Below are 20,300 nucleotides of genomic sequence, written 5' to 3'. Positions count from 1 at the left end.
ATGCCCCACCCTCATCCCTTTTCCTCTTGCAATTTCTCCCTCCACAATTAGGAGTAGAGATGTGTGGGAACTGGAATTTTTTCTTTGCATGATTATTCACACAGATTCCACTCTTGCTGCACATGTACCCCAGGCATGGGAGATTGGATTCTTTTGAATAGCAGTGTCCACTGGCTCCATGTTTGTGCCATGGGTGCATTCTCATTCCCTAAATCTGAAAGGACAAAGGGTGGGGTAGCCACAAACTGCACTTAGTTCCTTTTTACTGCCTGTGGCTGTTAGACAAGAACCTTGTAGTATTGGCTTTCTTTGATCTTACCAAGGAGCTAGCAGAATTTTTTTTCTAGTTAGGAAAAGTTTGTTAGTCTTAGTTCTTGTTGATAAACTTTCTTCGTCCATTGCTTTGAAGTACTTCATTTTAGACAAAGTAGTGATAGGTTCCCACTTCCTCTCCAGCTCTCCTTTCTGCAGACTCCCTTGAAAAAGGGCTTTACCCTTTTGTATATACCATCCCTGTATAAGAGCCTGTGCCCATGTACAATGGCTTAACCCTAAGTCATTGGGGTTGAAGATGTGCTTCTCCTCTGACGCTGCTGTGTCCTTGTGTCTGTTGTCCTTTGGAGAGGGCCATGCTCTGGAGTACTGTTCAACCTGCAAGTCATACTTCAAGACTACAGAGGCAAAGCTGAAACTTCCTCTTGGAAAGATGCAAACCTCATTGAATCCGGACCTTTAATGAAATTCCAGGCACCTGGTCAGTCCTGTGTTGCCAATGCTCTGTTGAACTGAGATTCCACTCCTGTGTGGCTTTTCATAAGCCCCACTTATCAGCCATTTCCAGAAATGGGCCCTAAACAGCACCACTTCAGAGACCAGGGCAGACACCAATCTCCCTCTCCAAGTAGGGGATGGAGAAAGCCTCTCCTAAGTCTCACTCTTCCAAAAGCCTTGAAGTGAAATCCTGTACCAGTTCCTCAGCACCAAACCCAAAGTTACTGCGGATGGCTTCTTACCATACCAAGGACAGTGCTGCCTCCAGGTTTGATAGAAAGATGCAGACTTTGGCACCAAATGTATCAGCATAAAACATCTTGGCACTATTCTCTTAAGCACTGGGAATCATGGCGCCAAGTGTCTGTGTACCCAGAACTTTCCTCGACACCACTGGAGGAGTCAGTTTTGTTAGTGCACCAGCACTACATATCATTGAGAGACCTCTGTAGGAATGGTACCAGACTCACCTCTCATTGAGGGGTGATTGCCAAACCAACCAAGATACTGCCCACAAGATGGAGTACACCTGATCGATCTGCCCCATTGTTGGAAGACATTTGTCTTTTCTTTCCCCCCAGAGAGATATAAGAGCTTCCTCTCTGGAGTGGCCCCCTCACACTTGTGAGTGGCACAGTGGGAGTCAGGCAGAGAATCCAAGGAAAAATACTTGAGGGGCATCAGAAGATCCTCAGGGACTCATAGGGCACACCCCACCTGCTACCACCCACTGATGTGCTATCTTCACTATCCCTACCAACTGTGGCTATACTGGTCCCTCTGGGGGTGTGTGAACCCCTATTCCAGGAAGCTGGCTTTATTCACAGTCTTCAGAGCCAGGTCCCTCTTGCCAAAGCAGCAGCTCCAGCCATCTCAGGTTCCACTCCAGTATCAACTTCAGCTTCTGGAGGGTGAGGAAGAATACTGTGGAGATGATTACTCTCCAGCAGTATAACAGCCTCCAGTCAGCTCATTCAGTCCAGATAAAGTGGTTATGCCTCCATCTACAACTTTTATTTTGACCTAAAAGTCTTCCAGGACTTGCTAAAAAGTTTGGTGGAGATGCTGCTTTATCCTTTTGCAGGTTATCCAGAAGAAGCAACACAAGCTTCTGGATATAGTGCAACCTTCCTCTAGGGGGCAACCAGTCATGCCCATTAATAACAGATTGCTTGAAATGGCCAAAGAGATTTGACAAAGGCAGGCCTCAGTCACAGCAACGTCATAAAGGGCTGAGAGGTGCCTGCTGTAGGATTGGAATATTTTTACCAACACACTAATCCTGGTATAATGAGCCATCTGCCCCACCAAGAGAAGTCAAAGCAGCATGGCCAGCCCAAGTCCATCCCTTGGGAGAAAGACCCGAAGTTAGATTTCTTTGGGAGGAAGGCATACACCATAGCAAGCCTGCAGATGACAGTAACAAATTATCAGGAGCTGTTCTCCAAATACAATTATTTTGTTATGGGACAAACTTCGCAATTTTATGGACAGACTCCTGAAAGACCAGCACGAAGGAGTGAAGTCCCCTTTGACAGAGGGCCAGCTCTCAGCCTGAATGGCTCTCCAAGCAGCACTCAGTGTATCGGACACAGCAGCTAGAACAGTGGCTGCTGCCATGGTGATGAAGCAGTCTGCTTGTCTGCCGGCATTGGGAATTCTAAGGGAGGTCCAGGTTACCATTGAGGACCTCCTATTCAAGGGTATTTACCTCTTTAATAGTGGTACATATGAAGCGCTTCATACACTTCAGACTCCAGAGCAACCTTAAGATTCTTGGGTCTGTATGTCCCAAACCCAAGAAGAAAGAATCCAAAACAACAGCAACTGTTCTACTGACAGAGACGACAATCTCAGTACAGTACTAAGCAATAATCCTAGGAGACCCTGAGGAAGAAGCACTGATTTTACCAGAGATGACCCTCTGCTTCTTCCTTGGCTGCTCCACAATGTGGGACTTTAGGAGAGAACCAATTTTGATGTGTATGTTGAGAATCTGGCAGGATCACCGTCACATCTTCCTTCCTCCAACACTCTTTTTGGCAACTGACTGTCCTGTTTCCAGGTAGCTTGGGGTTGGATAACCTCAGATCTGTGGATCCTTCAGATAATCAGCAAGGGGTATTCTATCCAATTTCAAAATATTTGTCCCCTCCTCACCCATCCTGTCCCTCTTCAGGAACCCTTCTCATGAGAGACTGTTTAAGCAAGAAGTGGACTCCTTCATTCAACTGGGATTGGTAGAGGAAATGTCCCAGAGTTCAGAGGCAAGGGATTTTATTTCAACTGTTTCTTAATCCCAAAGAAGAAAGGGGTTGGTGACCCATTCTTGATCTTCATCATGTCAATCTTCTTGGGTTGTTTTAAATTCTGTATGGTTACTATTGCCTCTGTGATCCCCTCTCTGGATCCCATTGACTGGTTCATGGTGCTCTGCACCTCCCAGGCTCCAGAACACACTGGCGGACTGACCCATCATTTATCTGAGAGCTCTAAGTGGTGTCTCAGAATCTCGGTCCTCCTTAAGCTTTTTGCACAAATAGGGATTTCTAAAAGTGGGCCTGTTTGTGACATGTCACAAGAAGTGCTTGAGGTTCTACTCCAGGGAGATATGGGCCCCAGCTCCATTTTGGATGCCTTCCTTATTCTGTGGGCTGCTGGACTATTATACACCTTTACAACAATGCCCTTGATACCCAGGAAATTGAGGCAATACAAGTTCAGATCATTGATAGCACAGGCATGGGCCAGACAATTTGCACTGGATGTGGTCTTGCAGAACAATGGCTCAATCCTGCATCCAAATCAGACATTCTTGAATCTGGCATCTTGGATGATGGCTGGCTGACATCTGCAGAAAGAAACTGCTCTGCTACACTTCAAGACATCTTGCTACAGAGCCAGAAACCTTGGACCAGAGTGACATACAAAGCCAAATGGAGGAGATATTTTCTGTGTGTGCAAGGCAGCATTGGCTTTCTCTAGTAGCAGTTTTAATTCCAGTTGTACTGGACTATTTACTTGCTTTAAAACAATAATGTGTGTCTCTCAGTTCAGTAAGAGCACACTGGCAGTGATCTCTGTGAATCATCCTCCTGTATCAGGCTACACTTCACATGGTGGCAGAATTCCTCATGTTTTCCTCTCAAAGCTCTGTGTCTCTCCAGCTCCCAGAGCTGGCTGAGATAGAGGGATAGGTGATGGGCAAGCAGGGCTCTGTGCTTCAACAGCCCTATAGGAAAGCTTTTGTCAATTTCACTGACAGAAAGTGAAATTGACGAGTCCTTCAGACAGGCAGCCAGGGTGCCAACATTACAATTTTCCTGTTGGAAAATTAAAATTTTCCAATGGAAAACTTCAGTTTTGTGCAAAGAGCATTTTTTAGCCAGCTTTAGTTGGCTGGCTTATATGAAGACCATCAACTGGATTAATGGGACTTTAGACCTTTTTAGAATGCTTTGTTGCCATGCAAATTGAGATATACTGTCTTGACAGTTAACCTAGAAAAAGCAAGGTGATAATAAACATAACTATAGATTGCTAAGTATTAAAATTGCCAGGGTTTACTTAGGAACTACTGTTCATATTTGACAAGTTGGACATCATCTATCACAGATACAAAAAGGGAAATAAGGTTGTTTGAATAACATGTTTATTGTGGTGCAGTTGTAATGAATTTAAGGCATCCCATGTTCAAGGACTCAAGGAAAACTAGTTACAATAATATCCAACAGTCCCAATGGCTCCAAACCAAGAATATTATTTATTCGGTGGTGTTACAAAACCAAAAACATTACAGGAATTGGGCTGGGGATCAAGTAACTAGTTGGCCATGATACTGAAACTATTTAAAAAAGGTGTCAGCCAGACTCCAGACATTTTAGAAAATCAGTCATACTTCTAAGGAAATAGCTTGTTCAAATTTACATGAGAGAGAGAGAGAATATAATCAATGGTCTGAGATACACATTTCAGGGATTATGTGTATAGGCATATATACACATCATACCTATTTTGTTTTTTAAAATTGTTGGATATATCATTCTTTTCCTACCAATAAAGTTAATAAAAGCAGAACAATGAGGGTGGAAAAAGGTATTTTAAGTATTCAAAAATGAAAGCATGTTCTTACTATCCATTTAGGGTTGTCCACAAACAATTAAACACAAATACTTAGCCAGTATTTAGCATTCTGAGAACCTAACACTAAAATACATTATTTATAACATAGTACTATTTAGCATTGTCATATTTAAAAATTTCCTTGTAAGGATTCTTTCTGTTAGTTACAGTGCATTTGATAATGGTTTTATTACAATATTGCTGTTTTAGACTGGTTCGCTAATTTTACAGTTAAATATAATGTTGCTTATGTCAGTATTTCTAGTTGTTAATCTTCTCTTCTCCAGGATATTTTTAATTCAATGCTGATTTTTCTGGATACAAAACCAGGAGTTGTAAACACAAAATTTAAAATGCAGAAGCTAGATAATTTTGGGTGTAGATTGACCCAAAATGTAAGATGAACTTTTATGCAAAGAATATTCAAGGAAATGAAAAACTCAGTGTACAAAGTAGCAGCATTCAGGCTGTTGTGTGAAGTTGGGATTAATAAAGGGTTAAAATAATTAATTTAGTAGAAAAGGGTCCAAGAGGCAAACGAAACGTGAAAGGAACTTTACTAGTAGAGATTAAGGGTATTCATTTTAATGAAATTGCGTTGGAAGTGGGGGTTACATACGTACAAATAAATACCATCTAATCATGCAAGGTGCTTGATTATGTTTCCTGCAGTGCTTTGTCAATTCTGAAGTGTTAGGGTATTATCTTATTTATGCCAGGTACAGGTGAAAAAAAGTCTCATGGTCTCAGGTGCAATATTGCATAACTTCATTATATTTTGCTTTCTTGTGAAGCTTCAGTTGGGCTATGTCTACACTGCACTGCAGTATGAAATATGGGGGTGTGAATTGCAGTACCCACCAAAGAGTTGTGCTGTACCTCCCATGTGGGCATTGCTGGTTCAAACTAAAGGGTACCTGGTTTGCATTAACATAGGCTTCTCCAAACAAGTTATGAACACAGAGTTATGAATTGACTAGTCAACCACGCTCATTTGGAACCAGAAGTACATAATCAGGCAACTGCAGACAGGGGAAAAAAAAAAAAAAATACAGTACAGTGTTAAATGTAAACTACTAAAAAAAATGGGGGGGAAAGCTTAAAAGATTTGACAAGGTAAGATTTAAAAGCAGCATTTTTCTTCTGCATAATAAAGTTTCAAACCCATATTAAGTCAATGTTCAGTTGTAAACATTTCAGAGTTGAGGTGCTCATAACTCTGAGATTCTACTTTACCATTTAGTTTGCACCAGCAGAGTCTTTGTGAGGCAGTTACAGCACAGCACTTTGGTTATTGCAGTTCATACCCCTGTAGTCCTAACTGTGGAGCTGTGCAGACAAGCCCTTAATGTCTATTCTGAAGATTGAGTACAGACTTAAATGACCAATATCTGATCCAGCATGGCAAATCCTGTGTTCCTATAGTATACTGAAACTTTAGCATTTTTTACTTATCTCACTAATACTTCTTTTTTATCAGGACGTAGATATGATGGATCAAAATGGAATGACACCTTTAATGTGGGCAGCTTACAGAACACATAGGTAATAAATTCATTGTAATACAGACCTGTTCAAAGCATCTTCCCTTGATCAAACACTATAAAATACAAGGACAAACAAATCACTATTTTTTAGCTAGCTAAATTATTATGCCATCAAACCTACTATAATTTGCCTGATTGATGACAATTAGTGAAGAAGAGAGGACATTGTTTGTCCAACATTATTACCCTGTTTTCCTTCCCCTTGCTGTTTCCTCTTCTGTAGGAGTTGTGTGATGGGAGACGAGAAAAGTTTGGTACTCTCATTGCTATGCATCAAATACGTAGACATTTGCATGGTATTACATGTTTGTAATGATACTGTCACTTTTCAGTGATACATGGGAAAATAAATTTATATGAAAATTTATGATTTCCTACTTCCTGCAAGAAATTTTGTTTAAACTGATTGACTAATTTATAGCCCTGTGCAGGTTCCACTGGATTAAGTAGTAGTTATGTAGTGGAAGCAGAATTGGCCATTAGTACTTAACATTAGAAAAAAGGGGTGTTCTGATTAATATTGTCTGAGTTGATACACTAGGGTGCTTAAGTAGATCAAACTCATGGACCAACAAAGAGTGTATTGTACCTTTTAGTACTTTATAGGTCTAACCAAGTTTTTGTTTTTCCAGTGTGGACCCAACTCGATTGTTGCTTACTTTTAATGTTTCTGTTAATCTTGGGGACAAATATCACAAAAATACAGCACTACATTGGGCTGTGCTAGCAGGAAATACTACAGTCATTAGTCTTCTACTAGAAGCTGGAGCTAATGTTGATGCCCAAAATATCAAGGTAAACATTTTAACTTTTTAATCTTTTATTATAAGTGATGTAACAGAAATAATTTTTAAAATCTGAAAGTCCTGATTATTACTGGAGGTTAGATAACTGCTAGGAGATGATGTGGGGTTATGACGATACCAAGAAAACTATGTTACTAATCTTGTTTAAATTAGGGACCCTTTTTTCAGCAGTAGTCACCCATACCCTCTAATTCTGCACCTGCAAAAATAATTTTGTGAGTATGTGTATCTGCAAAAATGCATAAGCAACTGTTTTGTGCACTCAAAAATGTGCACATCAGTTTTTGTGGGAGCACATGCTTGCGAATTATAAAGTAAAATGATCATGAACGAAAATTTAATCTTGCTAAAAGCTTTTGGGTGGCTCGAGGTGTGGGATGTTTGCTATTTTCTAGAAAGAGGATAGAAGTTCCAGTTTGCCACCATCTTTCACAGGCAGTCAGAATGTTCCATAACTACAGAATATTGGTTAAAGCAAAATAATTGTCTGTTTTGGTTGATGGAAGGGGATAAGGTGGAGTCATCAGGGAACCAGTTATAGTTCTGTGGTTCAGCATTAATTAGAACAGCCAAGTAGCTGCTCCAGCTTATGCCACTGGCACAAAATTCCTCCGTCTACCCTGCAATAAAATCCGTGGCACACCATGGCTGGCCTGGGTCAGCTGGCTTGAGCTGCATGGCTATAAAACTCTGCTATATAGATGTTTATGCTCAGGCTGGATCCTGGGCTCTGAGACCCCTTGAGGGGAGTAGGTCTCAGAGCACAGGCTCCAGACCAAGCCCAAACATTACACTGCTAATTTTAACCCCGCAGCCTGAGCTGTGCAAGCCTGAGTCAGTGAACCTGGACTCTGAGACCCTGTGCCACAGATTTTTTATTGCAGTGTACTCTAAGGGACCATGCACCAGTAGATAATTGGAATAATGGAGCTTCATTCTGTAACACCTCAGCCATTTTCCAGCACAACCTGCATGCTAGAGTTCTGGCAGTTGGTATAAAAGCTGGCTGTACTGCTTGTGCATGCCAGAAGTGTGTTCATCTCCTCAAGGAGGATTCTCCACTGGCCATTTTTAGCCTGAATCCTGAGTGGCACAATAAGATGGACAGACTGGAGAATCCAGCCCAGTATTTGCAATTATAACTTACTGTATGTGATATAGGTCAGTTAATCTGACATTTCACAATAAATTTATCCTATGGGTTCACTTGAGGTGTGCAAGGCATTTGTCCTATATTGTCAGCCATAGAGGCAATCAACTTATGAACTTTAAGTAATGTACGTATTTTATTTGAACTCTCACAGTACTGTTAAAGGCATCCATTTTCTTAGTTAGTGTGGGTCAGACCTACAAGCAACTGCGATATAAGTTTACAGCAATTAAAGCTATGTTGTTGCATTCTAGATAATCACAAATCTTGGTGGTCTTGAATGAAAACTCATCACAAAGTCCACGTGGTTTTCTCCATGCTTTGAATCAAAGCAGCTAGTGTCACACATTTGCTTGCATGACTATGCTGTAATACTCTACTATTACCTGTATAGTTAACCATGGATGTGTTGTATTTTCAGTCTCAGCTCTTGCAAACCCACGAGGCTGCTTTCTGTGGCATCACTTCAACTATTAATTATAAAATGACCATATATGAAGTGTATATGTAGCAATATATATCATAAATCACTTCACCTAAAAATACAGCTTATCATAAAGGGATATTCTTTAGTCTGAATCAGTATATTGTACCCTCTTCTTGATTATTGGCAGGCAGCAGCAGTCAGTCAGAAAACAGGCTTTTAACCTGCTGGATCATGGTATGTTCTCCACAGACATTTTTTCTATCACATATGCTTACTCCCTAATCTGTGATTTTTCAAAGTCAAGTATAAAAAGGAACTACAAATGGATAGAAGATAGGTAATAGACCAAGCAGAAATGTTATGAAAAATGTGTAACCACTGACCTAAAAAGCTGGATAAAATACTGTGTAATAAAATAGCTATGTAGTTCTTATTTATTAGAAAGAATAAGCTAATTGTGAGTGATTCATAAAACAAATTGTCATGACTCTTGTTGTACACTTGGTTCACTAATCTGAAGTTCTGTGGTCTCTGTAAACTGTGTGGGTAGATTCTAAATAGACACAGCAACTGTCCACGTCTTGCAGCAAAAGCTCCTCTTCTGTATTACTTAATAAAACAGTGGAATGAGAGAGACCATACTATGGCCATATATATATATATATATATCATGTACAGAAGTGTCTTCCCTTTCTACCTAGGACAAATCCATAGCTTTAGCATAACAAATTTTAATAGAAATTGGACAAGGAACTTTTTTTGTCATAAATAGTCCTTACTAGTGCATGATAGAACTCATCAGGCAAAATATGAGTTTTGGAAACGATAGCTCCATTTTATGACTTCTGCAAAGTACAAACAGTCTCAAAGCCTTTGATTTCAAAATGTTCAACTTTAATACTCACTTCAGGTATAAAGCTGTGTGTTCTTGTAAATAAAACAAAAAAACCAAGGGCATGTTCTGATTTCAATGAAAAGCTTAATAAACACTAAGATTAAATGTAAGGGCAGGCCTTTGAACAACTTTGTCTAGCTAAAGCACTATAAAAAGAAATTTGTTAGAAGTGCTAGCAGTTTATCCCCCTTTAGGCTGAGAAAACCGCTTAAGAAAATGCTTTCAACAGTAAGAAAAACTGATATTCTTGAATGTCTGATCTAGTGTCAAAGAACTTTCTCAGGAGAGAAAGTTAAAACTCCCAAGTAGGCACAATAGATTTAAGGGGATTTAAAATGTGGTCTGTTCTGTAAAAGTGAGCGAGTAAAGGATGACAACGACATGTCTGGTATAAAAAGAGATGATGAGAAACCTTGAACCCAAAGAGTGCTTGTAGCAACTTTTTCCCTTTGTCCCCCTGTCAAAATAATACAATTTGTAGGTAATCCAGTACACGTTGGGAATAATATTCTTTATATACCGCCATCTGACAAATCTCATTCAAACGCAATAATTTTCCGAATTAGACTTTATATGAGTGTCTCTAACTTTACTAGGCTGGTTTAATGGACTAAGTCCTTGTGCTATCTTTCTGTAAGATTTTGTAGTTCTTATAAAAGGGACATGGTTTTTAGGAGTTGACTTATAGAAGCTCTCTGCTGATTATATATCCTAAAAATGCATGCCAAATCTTCCTAGGCAATTCTGTAACCACTAATAGTGGCTCAGGTGCTATCTTAAGTTAATTTCTTATTGCCCTGTGGATAAGAGTTAGAGGGAGAGGTGGGGCTTGAAAACTTTACTAGACAGCCACCAGCTGAAAAACTAAATCTAGTAAATATCAGAGATGGGAGGGGAAGAATCCATCATCAAGGTGCTGGGCGCAAACATCCCAGTAAGATTCCCAGACTTGAGCACTTGGAAGCAGGTAGCTGCTGAAATGTTACCATGTGACTGTCTTTAAAGAGATGGAGACTCTTGTCTTTAGTAGCAGCCTTTGGTAGTAGGTGTCAGATAAATGTGAAGTACCTCCCTTTCTGGCAGGTGGAGAGGTTTGTCTCTTCATCCTTTTTCCTCAGCCTGCAGGCTGTTGAATCATAGAATCATAGGGCTGGAAGGAACCTCGAGAGGTCATCTAGTCCAGTCCCCTGCTCTCATGGCAGGACTAAGTATTATCTAGACCATCCCTGACCAGTGTTTGTCTAACCTGTTCTTAATCTCGAATTCCACAACCTCCTTAGGCAATTTATTCCAGTGCTTAACCACCCTGACAATTAGGAAGTTTTTCCTAATATCCAACCTAAATCTCCCTTGCTGTGGTTTAAGCCCATTGCTTCTTGTCGTGTCCTCGCAGTCTTCTCTTCTACAGGCTAAACAAACCCAGTTCTTTCAGTCTTGCTTCATAGGTCATGTTTTCTAGATATTTAATCATTTTTGTTGCTCTTCTCTGGACTTTCTCCAATTTGTCCACATCTTTCCTGAAATATGGCATCCAGAACTGGACACAGTTCACCCATTGAGGGCTAATCAGCGCAGAGTAGAGCGGAAGAATTACTATTTGTGTCTTTCTTACAACACTCCTGCTGATACATCCGAGAATCATGTTTGCTTTTTTTTGCAACAGCATTACACTATTGACTCATATTAAGCTTGTGGTCCGCTATGACCAGATCCCTTTCCACGGTACTCCTTCCTAGGCACTCATTTCCCATTTTCTGTGTGTGCAACTGATTGTTCCTTCCTAAGAAGAGTAGTTTGCATTTGTCCTTATTGAATTTCATCCTGTTTACCTCAGACCAATTCTCCAGTTTGTCCAGATCATTCTGAATTATAATCCTATCCTCCAAAGCACTTGCAACCCCACCCAGCTTGGTTGTCTGCAAACTTAATAAGTGTACTCTCTATGCCATAATCTAAATTGTTGATGAAAATATTGAACAGAACCGGACCTAGAACTGATCCCTGCGGAACCCCACTTGTTATGCTCTTTCAGCATGACTGTGAACCATTGATAACTGCTCTCTGGGAATAGTTTTCCAACCAGTTTTGCACCCACCTTATAGGAGCTCCATCTAGGTTGTATTTCCCTAGTTCATTTAGGTCATGCAGGACAGTATCAAAAGCCTTACCAAAGTCATCTACCGCCTTCCCCTTATCCACAAGGGTTGTTACCCTGTCAGAGAAATCTATCAGGTCGGTTTGATGTGATTTGTTCTTGACAAATCCATGCTGACTGTTACTTATTAGCTTATTATCTTCTAGATGTTTTCAAATTGATTGCTTAATTATTTGCTCTATTATCTTTCCGGGTACAGAAGTTAAGCTGACTGGTCTGTACCCAGGCATGGGTGAGTGTCTGTTACTTGATCCCTCCCTCAGAGAATTTTGGGGAGGGCTAACAAGTGTCTGGTATTCTGGCTACGTCCTAGATAACTCTTTTCCGCCCATGCTCTTGTGCTCAAGCTTTCCCAAGCAGCAGTAGCTTGACAATGAAACTCAATTTTTTATATTAACTAATTTAACTAAGGCCACAGATAATATCTGCATTAGAGTGGGGATTAGAACAATGGAGTCCCTTTTTCTTGCTCCTGTGCTGAGTATCTAGACTATATTGCTGCTTGTGCTATTGTGCTCTCCCTCCTTGTGGCCAAATGGTTATGCTGACTGCTCAGAAAAGGGGCCAACTTGACTGCAGACAGCTGACTAGAAGAACGTGCATAGGTCCTATGCCATCTTTGGCAGGGACTGTGACCTACTTTGAGTCCTCCCAGAGATGAACCCAAAGTGGCTATAAGTGAAATAATGAATAATCTGTGATCTCTTTCAAACCTAGCAGTTGTTCTACAGTGGCTTTTGTTTGCTTGCATTTTCAGTTATTTTTGCAAGGAAAAAGAGCTAGACTTTTTATCTAGAGCTTGTCAGAAAAAATTGAAATTTTTATTATTGTTCATGTATTTTTTCCATTTTTCTACCAGCTCTATTGCTAACCTAGACATTTTAAAACATGAAATCTGAGATTCTTCTTTGTGTGTGGGTCTGTTTGCATCTCTCTGTAGGTGCACATTTGCCTCATGCACGCAAGATTGGAATCTTTTGAATAGCAGTATCCATTGGGTCTGCACATGTCATGTGCTGCCTCATGCTTCTATGTGAGGTCATAAAGGGCAAGCAGCGGCACCCCTTCCTCAGTTTCCTCTGATCACCTATGACAGTGAGACCAGAACCTAGTGAGCATCCCATCTGCTGCTTTTTTTAGAAACATGAAAAGCATTTCTTTCATTACATTTGTGAAGAAATGATCTTCACACTCCCTTCACTAGATGTACCACAAAAAGTGGGAGGGTGGAGTGGGGGGAGAGGGAAGAATGGAAGAAAAGTTACTACAGACTCCTCTGTATAACAGGACAGGGCACTTCACACCATCCACCGTGCCCCACAGCAGACTGCAAACCTTTAGGGTTTGAATTCTGCCCATCCTATGACAGACTGATCCCTATTAGTTGATGATAATAACTAATATGATGCTAACATAGTTGATGCTAGGGGAGTACCACATTCTGGACCAGATGTTCTATATGGAAACGCTTTTGATTTCAGACACACAAATCCAGGAATGCCTGACTCAAGTTACCTCTGCTTGAGCAATCCATGTGTGTTGTGTTGGACCCAGAAGTGATGGTCACTACCAGACAAGCCAGAATTGGCCAGCACTCCCCCAAGCACAATTAGACTGCAGGATCAGGCACTGGAAAGAAGGTAAAGAGAAGCAGTGGAGCTGGCATCAGTTAATTCAACACCAAATACTTCAACATCGACAAAGCCCTCCGCCCCAGAAATCTCAGCACCAAAAGCCTCAGTACTGACAGCCTTGGCACTGACAGCCCTGGTGCCTGCATCCCAGGCAGTAAAGCCAGCACCTGTGCCTGTGTGTAAAGACAGCACTCACTCATGGAGGCCAATTGTAACTCCATATGTAAAAGGAAGTTTTGAAAGATGGACAAAATTTTACTCTTCAAAGTATGAAACATCTGATTCCTCAATCAGACTGGGAACAGCACAGGTAATGAGACCTCTCTGGTTGACCTCTGCACCAGAATCTGTGAAGGAGCCTAACATGGGTCCTAGATACACCCTGGAGGAATTTGGATCATGTCCAGAGATGTTTCCTATACTGGAACTAGTCCTGAAACTGTGTCTTTCTACAGCATTGACATTTTGAAGAGGAGATAAATTCCTTCTTGTGGGCATCAAATGGAGATCCCTCTCTTCTGCCTTTAGAATGCAATCCCCAAAGAGGGTATTTTATTCAGAGCTCTGCCTCAGATGCGATGTGAGTGGCACTGGTTGGGCCTATACCTAAATGGCATGCCACCCTGGCCATATTGGAAATACTGGGGACTGTTCTCTCTCACGTTGAAGAGCAGAATTTCCCTCTTCAGTTTCCAGAAAAAGGAGATCCCATTCCTTGGTGGCCTCATTAGCCAGGCCCAGGGCCCCCACATGGTGTGGGGGAAGTGATTGCATACGAGCGGGCCAGCAATGGGTAGTCTGTAGACTGAGCAAAGGTGGTTGCTTTCCAGCTCCTTTGCGCCACTTAAACAATGCAGAGGGGTTAGTAAACAGTAGAGAATCTGACCCAAGAACTAACAGCTGCTTCACTGTAAAATAATGAGAAAATTAATATCTAGGCATTCATACTGTGGTATCAGATAGGGTCAGTCCCTGCATTGAAATAGTCCAGATAGAGGCTGTGTACACTGGTGAAGAATTATTGAAAACAATTAGCAAAGCTTAAGAGCAGTTTTGGATTGCAAAGGGTACACTTTACCGAGGCTCTGTGGGGCCTGGCCCAGGCTGCAACCTCCATTACCATGAGGAAAAAATGTAAGCTAAATTGTAGATCATGCCTGAGGATATTTATAGAAACTTATTTCCCTGTATCTATGTATCTATTGTCCAGATCTTGTGAGATTTGCTGGAGCCAATCAGAAGCAGTGTTAGAGCAGTCTCAAGCAACATTCTGAACAGTGAGCAGTTGGGCGTCCTGGTCCAGCACAGGCCCTTCTCTAGAATGGAGTGTGTGTGCTTGTGCAATTAAACTAGGACTTGTAGTTTGAGACAGAGAGATTTGTGCTCTTCTCTGTGACATGGTCTATCAGATCAAGATCAAGAACTACGAGTTCCAAGTTCCTTGTGCATAGGAGGGAGGGATAGCTGCTGGGAGGGGCAAAGCATCATAAGACAGTGGGAGCCACAGTGCTATTTCTTCTGGTAGGATCTGCAGGCCCAAAATATATGTAAGTGTCTAATTCACTCACAGTCACAAACACACACACCCCATGCTGCCATGTCTGATGGTGACTATGAATACAAATCAGGCAGCCAGAAACGTGAGGAGGTAAAAGAAAGGGAACTAAAAGATGCTAAAGGACACAAATCTATCCTCCAGTTTTTCAAATCAGACAAGGCCTTTCTGCAGTCAGGTAATACACTAACTAGGGAAGCAGATGAACAAAATGAAGATAAAAATATTTCAATATGGAGATTGTGTCTGTGGCACTGGCAATTGATGACAAAGAAAAGCTGCAAGAACATGCATCATGTGGCTCCAGTCTAATGCTTGAAGACAGTCAGGTAGTATCACCATTAGCACCACCACATTCAGAAGCTTTACAAGAAGCAGGAGAGAGTAGTGCTACACTATCTGATTTGTCTTTTCAGATTGGCCTAATTATAAATATTTGCAGTCACATTGGTCCATTAGACTAAAAAAATCAAGAAATTGACAGGATATAATGCCTTTATAATAACCAAAACGTTACAAAATAGCCAGCAAACTTGTAGGACTCTCAGACTGGGTGTTACGTTAAACAGAAATAGCAAAGGGGGGGCATTTTTCAGAAATGTAGAATATGTAACTGTAATTTCAGAATTCAAACTTTTTTCATGGTTCTTGAGATTGTATGTATGGGATGAGGGATTGTGGTATGGGGAGAAGGGGGGGGCGTGTTACAAGTTTATACTGGGCCTGAAAAAATTCTACTTGGGCCCTGACTAGGCCACCCACATCAGAACTTGATGTGGGCCCCAGTGGCTAGAAGCAATGGAGGGATCACAGCAATCCCCGTCTCGACACAAGAAGTCATCTTCATCACTGGACAAAGTAGTGACACCAACTCCAGCCACAGATGTAAAGAAAACTGTCTTCAAAGCATTTCAGGGGTTCCTGTCCTGCATTGTGGAGGCCTGGGATATTGAGGCTACATTTATGCATTTGTAAGAAGTCTCACAGATTCGTTGATTTAATGAAGGTATATTGGGAGCAGTCAAAGGATTACATTACTCTTGCTTTCACTTCAGGAAGAGTGGAGGAGAAGTATCAGGTGTCCCCAAAGAATATTTTTATGCCAATCTAAACTCAGAATCCGTGGTTGTTTCAACAGCACTGGAAAAAAAAAAATCCAAGTCCACAAAAGGCACACCCAGGAACAAAGATCCAAAGAGCTGAACCTTTTTTGGCACAAGGCATATTTCATCAGCCTTACTCCACCTCCAGGTGGCAAATTATCAAGTCCTGTTTACTAAATACAGTTTTCTTTCTTGGGAGAGAGTCCTTCCAAAATCTTGTAAGAGAACAGGGATGAATTAAAGGAAATCATTAAGGAAGGCCACATGTTTGTGAGACCATTACTACATGTGGCCATGGACACATCTGATACAGCCCCCTGATCAGTGGGAATTGAGCATTTCAGCCAGAAAGTGGACTACACACTCCACTCCCTCAAGAACTCCATGGGCAGCACTACAGTCTTTCAGAATTATATTCCTCCCCTTTATAGGAAGTCTTACAAGTACCAGCCCAGGCAGAGGATTCCATCGTACTCCTGGGCATTGTCAGCCAAAGTATCTACAAGAAATAAGGGCATGTTCTCTAGAGGGTGTCCATTTTCCATCTTCTCTATTAACCTGGATCCCTCTCAGAAGCAGCAAATTTCACAGGAGAATCAAGAGGTAACACTAGAGTCAATCTGGAGCTTACTCCTTTCTTCAGGAACTGCCTTGTCCCTTTTTTATTGGGCCTGGGTGGCCATTACAGCTGACAGATGGGTGCCAGACATCATTGTTCACTGTTGCCCTGTCCATTTCCACACATTATCGAATACCCTCCTTCCCCCTTCCTCTTCAGAGTTCATTCTCATGAGACTCTATTACAAACAGAAATAGCCTCATTTCTTCAGCTCATAGCCATAGAGGAAGCAGGAACCATAGAAGTATTCTGTATTCTGCAGGTATCACAACTTTTATATTCCTATCTCAGAGAAGAAAGGGGGTGTTTGTCCTGTCCTAGATCTGAGGAGACTGAACAAAAACATACGCAGCCTCAGATTCAAGATAGTAATACTTGCTTCTGCCATCCCACCTTTTCAGACTCAAGACATGTCTATGCCTCTCAGCTTACAAGATATGTACTTCCACATGCCATCTACCTGGCCCACAGGAAATACCTAAGATTCATGGTGAGGCCCAATCATTATAAATACAAGGTATTTTCTGTGGCACCACAGTCGTCACAAAGTGCCTAGCAGTAGTAGCAGCACATCTCAGAAAGAAGGGCATTGAATCTATTTTTAACTCAAGAATTGATTTATCAAGGGCAGATCCTAGAAGTAGATGGCAGGAAGCCTGACGTACACCTGCTCCCTGTTCTCCAGGAGGTATAGCTGAGAGAACTATGAAAACTAGTCTCACAAGACTTCATAGGAGCCTTGGTCAATTCTAGGTTGGCGAGAGCGTCCCTTTCTGAAAACAAATTTCTGTGGTTGCAGTTGCTATTATTCAGAATAGAAATAAAACTAACTGCAACAGTATGGATGTGTCCGTGGTGGCTAGGCCATATGTGGGTATGCATGTACATAATGCTACTTGCCATGCTTCACCTCCAGCCACGCCAGCTCTGGCACAGGTCTTTCTATTCTCTGTTGACATCAGCTGAACAAGAATGTTTTGGTTCCTTCTCATGTCATTGCAGAACTGAGGTGGTGGAAGAAACCCAGGAATGTTTGTGGTGGTGGGGTTTCCATTCTCTGCCATCTCCCCAATGAGGATTTTGACATGGATGTATCAAGCATAGGTTGGGAAACCCATCTGGACCATCTAAAAATTCATAGGACCTGTTCCCCAGAAGACACAGTTCTCCACATTATGGGAGAAAGAGAGAGTCTGGAGCACTGGGTCTGGTGTAAGGTCTGAGGCCTGAACCATAGTCAGCAAAGTTAGGCCATGAACCAAAGTCAAGCCATGTATTAAAGCAGATGCTTACAAGTTCACTGTCCGATATATGACCTTTGCAGAGGTATTACTAGTGTTGCTAAAACACGGGCACTCCTAAGAAGCAACAGATACTGGGTATGTGTGTAAACACACTGGAGAAGATTAGCCCAGGTACATCCTGACCTAACACTAGATAAGAGGGTTTGACAGAAATGATGAATAGGGATGTTTTGCCTGAGACATCTGAAAGCAAGGCACAAGGGGAGATAACAAGCAGATGGTATGATACACACAGGGTGGTACATAAATTGTTTGTCTGAGTCTATAAATGACGGGGTACCTTGCCTTGACACTTTGTGTGGTGTGGCCTGGGGGACAATAGGGACTCCCGCTGCTGACTGTGAGCTGGTCATGTGTTAGTGTACATGTAACCCCGGAGCCAGGGCACTGGGACTATGCCTTAAGGGCAAAATACCTGGACTAGTGCCTTTGTCACTGAACCATCCCTGTGGTTGTTCTTTATGAATAACAAGGAAGTCTCCTGAATTAGCAAGCTGCATTCTATGCTTGTGTTAATAACATTGGAGTTCCAGGAATAGAAACACTAAGCAGCTGTAACAGCTCAAAGCAGCCCTGGATGGTGTTACCTGGCATGGACATTCCAGCCTTCAGCACTTAACACACATCATTGTCCTGGAGCTCAGAGCCATCAAGTTAGCCTGCGTGGTCTCCCTCCATGTTCTTCAAAACTCTACAGTGCAGATTCTGATAGTGCATTGCAGGCGTTGTCTATGTCAACAAGCAAGGAGGCACATGCTTGTCTCTCTTTTTAGGGGACATCAAGTTCTGGACATAGTGCCATTGAAATGGGTTAACCCCAATGGTGTGTCTACAATGCAATGAAAAACCCGCTGCTGTTCCATGCCAGCCGACTCAAGCTGCCGGAGCTTGGGCTGCGGGACTGTTTGATTGCAGTATAGACTTCTGGGTTCATGCTTCAGCCTGGGTTCTGGGACCCTCCCACCTCACAGGGTTCTAGAGCCAAGACTTCAGCCTGAACCTGGAAGTCTGTTTGCAATGAAACAGCCCTGCAGCGCAAGTCCCGTGAGTTCAAGTTGCCTGGCATGGACCAGCTGCAGGTTTTTCATTGCAGCGTGGACATATCCAATGGCTCTTTACCTCCTGGAAATGAGCAGCAACCTGGAACAGATAGTCCATTGTCAATCATGCGTCGTCCCTGCGGAGAGCCATCGCAGAGCATATATTCCATCATTGGGGGTTCCCATAATAGATCTGTGTGACACCTAGGACACTAAGTATTAGAATTTCTGTTCCAGGGGGGGCATGAGCTCAGGCTCAATTCCTGATGCCTTTTTTTCTGCAGTGAAATCCAGGTCTCCTTTATGCTTTTCCACTGTCTTCCTGATGCCTAGGATGTCTTTCAAAAACAAAAGAAAAAGCCACAGTCATTCTCGTAGCTCTGTACTGGCTGAGGTGGTTTTGACTGACAGACCTGCTGCAGATGTACATTCAGTCACCAATCCAGCTCTAAGACTGCTTGGATCTGATCTCACAGCGCCATGGTCAGGTTCACCATCTAGTCCTGAAGACATTGCACCTGATGTCCTAGATCCTGATCAGTAAAGTACCATAGACATGGACTGCTTTGAACATGTCCAGGAGATCCTGATACAGAGCAGAGAGAAGACATCCACCGGAAGGATTTATTCATCAAAATGGAAGAGCTTCTCAATTTGGATGACCCAGCCTGGTCCCTTTGCAGGCTTCAGTACCACAGGTATTTCACTATTTGCTGCATTTATAATCCTTTAGCCTTTCATTCTGCTCTGTTAAGGCCCATTTTGCAGCATCTCAACTTGCCATTTTCTTATATGGTTGTGTTCAGTTTTCTCTCACCCAGAGCTATTAACGTTCCTCAAGGTATGTACTTACCTTCCAGTCAAAGAACCTGCCCCTGCCTGGAAACTTAACATTGTCCTCTTGAGACTCATGGGGGGCCTTCCTTCCACCCCTTTCAGAATGCTCCATACTTCATCTCATTCGGAAGATTGTCTTCCTAGTTGCAATCCCTTCATGCAAAAGAGCTTTGAGCACTTACAGCTGATTCTCCCTACGCTACGTTTCATAGGAACAAGATGCTGCTCAAATCTCACCACAGATTCATCTCCAGTGTAGTCTTAAGAATTTCATCTGAATCAGTCAGTCATCCTACCTATCTTCTTCCCAAAACTCCTCCTTTCACCAGGAGAGA

At 42.0% G+C, this 20,300-nt stretch overlaps 1 protein-coding gene across 1 annotated transcript in view; it reads left to right on the top strand.

Moving 5' to 3' along the window:
• The window catches only part of ZDHHC17 (zinc finger DHHC-type palmitoyltransferase 17), a 119,232-nt gene that overhangs the window by 38,128 nt on the left and 60,804 nt on the right, over positions 1-20,300 (top strand). The window contains exons 6-7 of the mRNA XM_067559908.1: positions 6,374-6,438; positions 7,073-7,235. Coding sequence (XP_067416009.1) covers positions 6,374-6,438; positions 7,073-7,235 — 228 coding nt within the window. The remainder of the gene's footprint in view (positions 1-6,373; positions 6,439-7,072; positions 7,236-20,300) is intronic.

Source organism: Emydura macquarii, unplaced genomic scaffold (assembly GCF_026122565.2).
Source record: "Emydura macquarii macquarii isolate MOO-44397 ecotype Brisbane River unplaced genomic scaffold, CSIRO-AGI_Emac_v2 contig_2205, whole genome shotgun sequence".
NCBI lineage: Eukaryota > Metazoa > Chordata > Testudines > Chelidae > Emydura > Emydura macquarii.
Note: the sequence above shows the minus strand (reverse complement) of the source record. Positions and strands in the feature narration are given on the sequence as shown.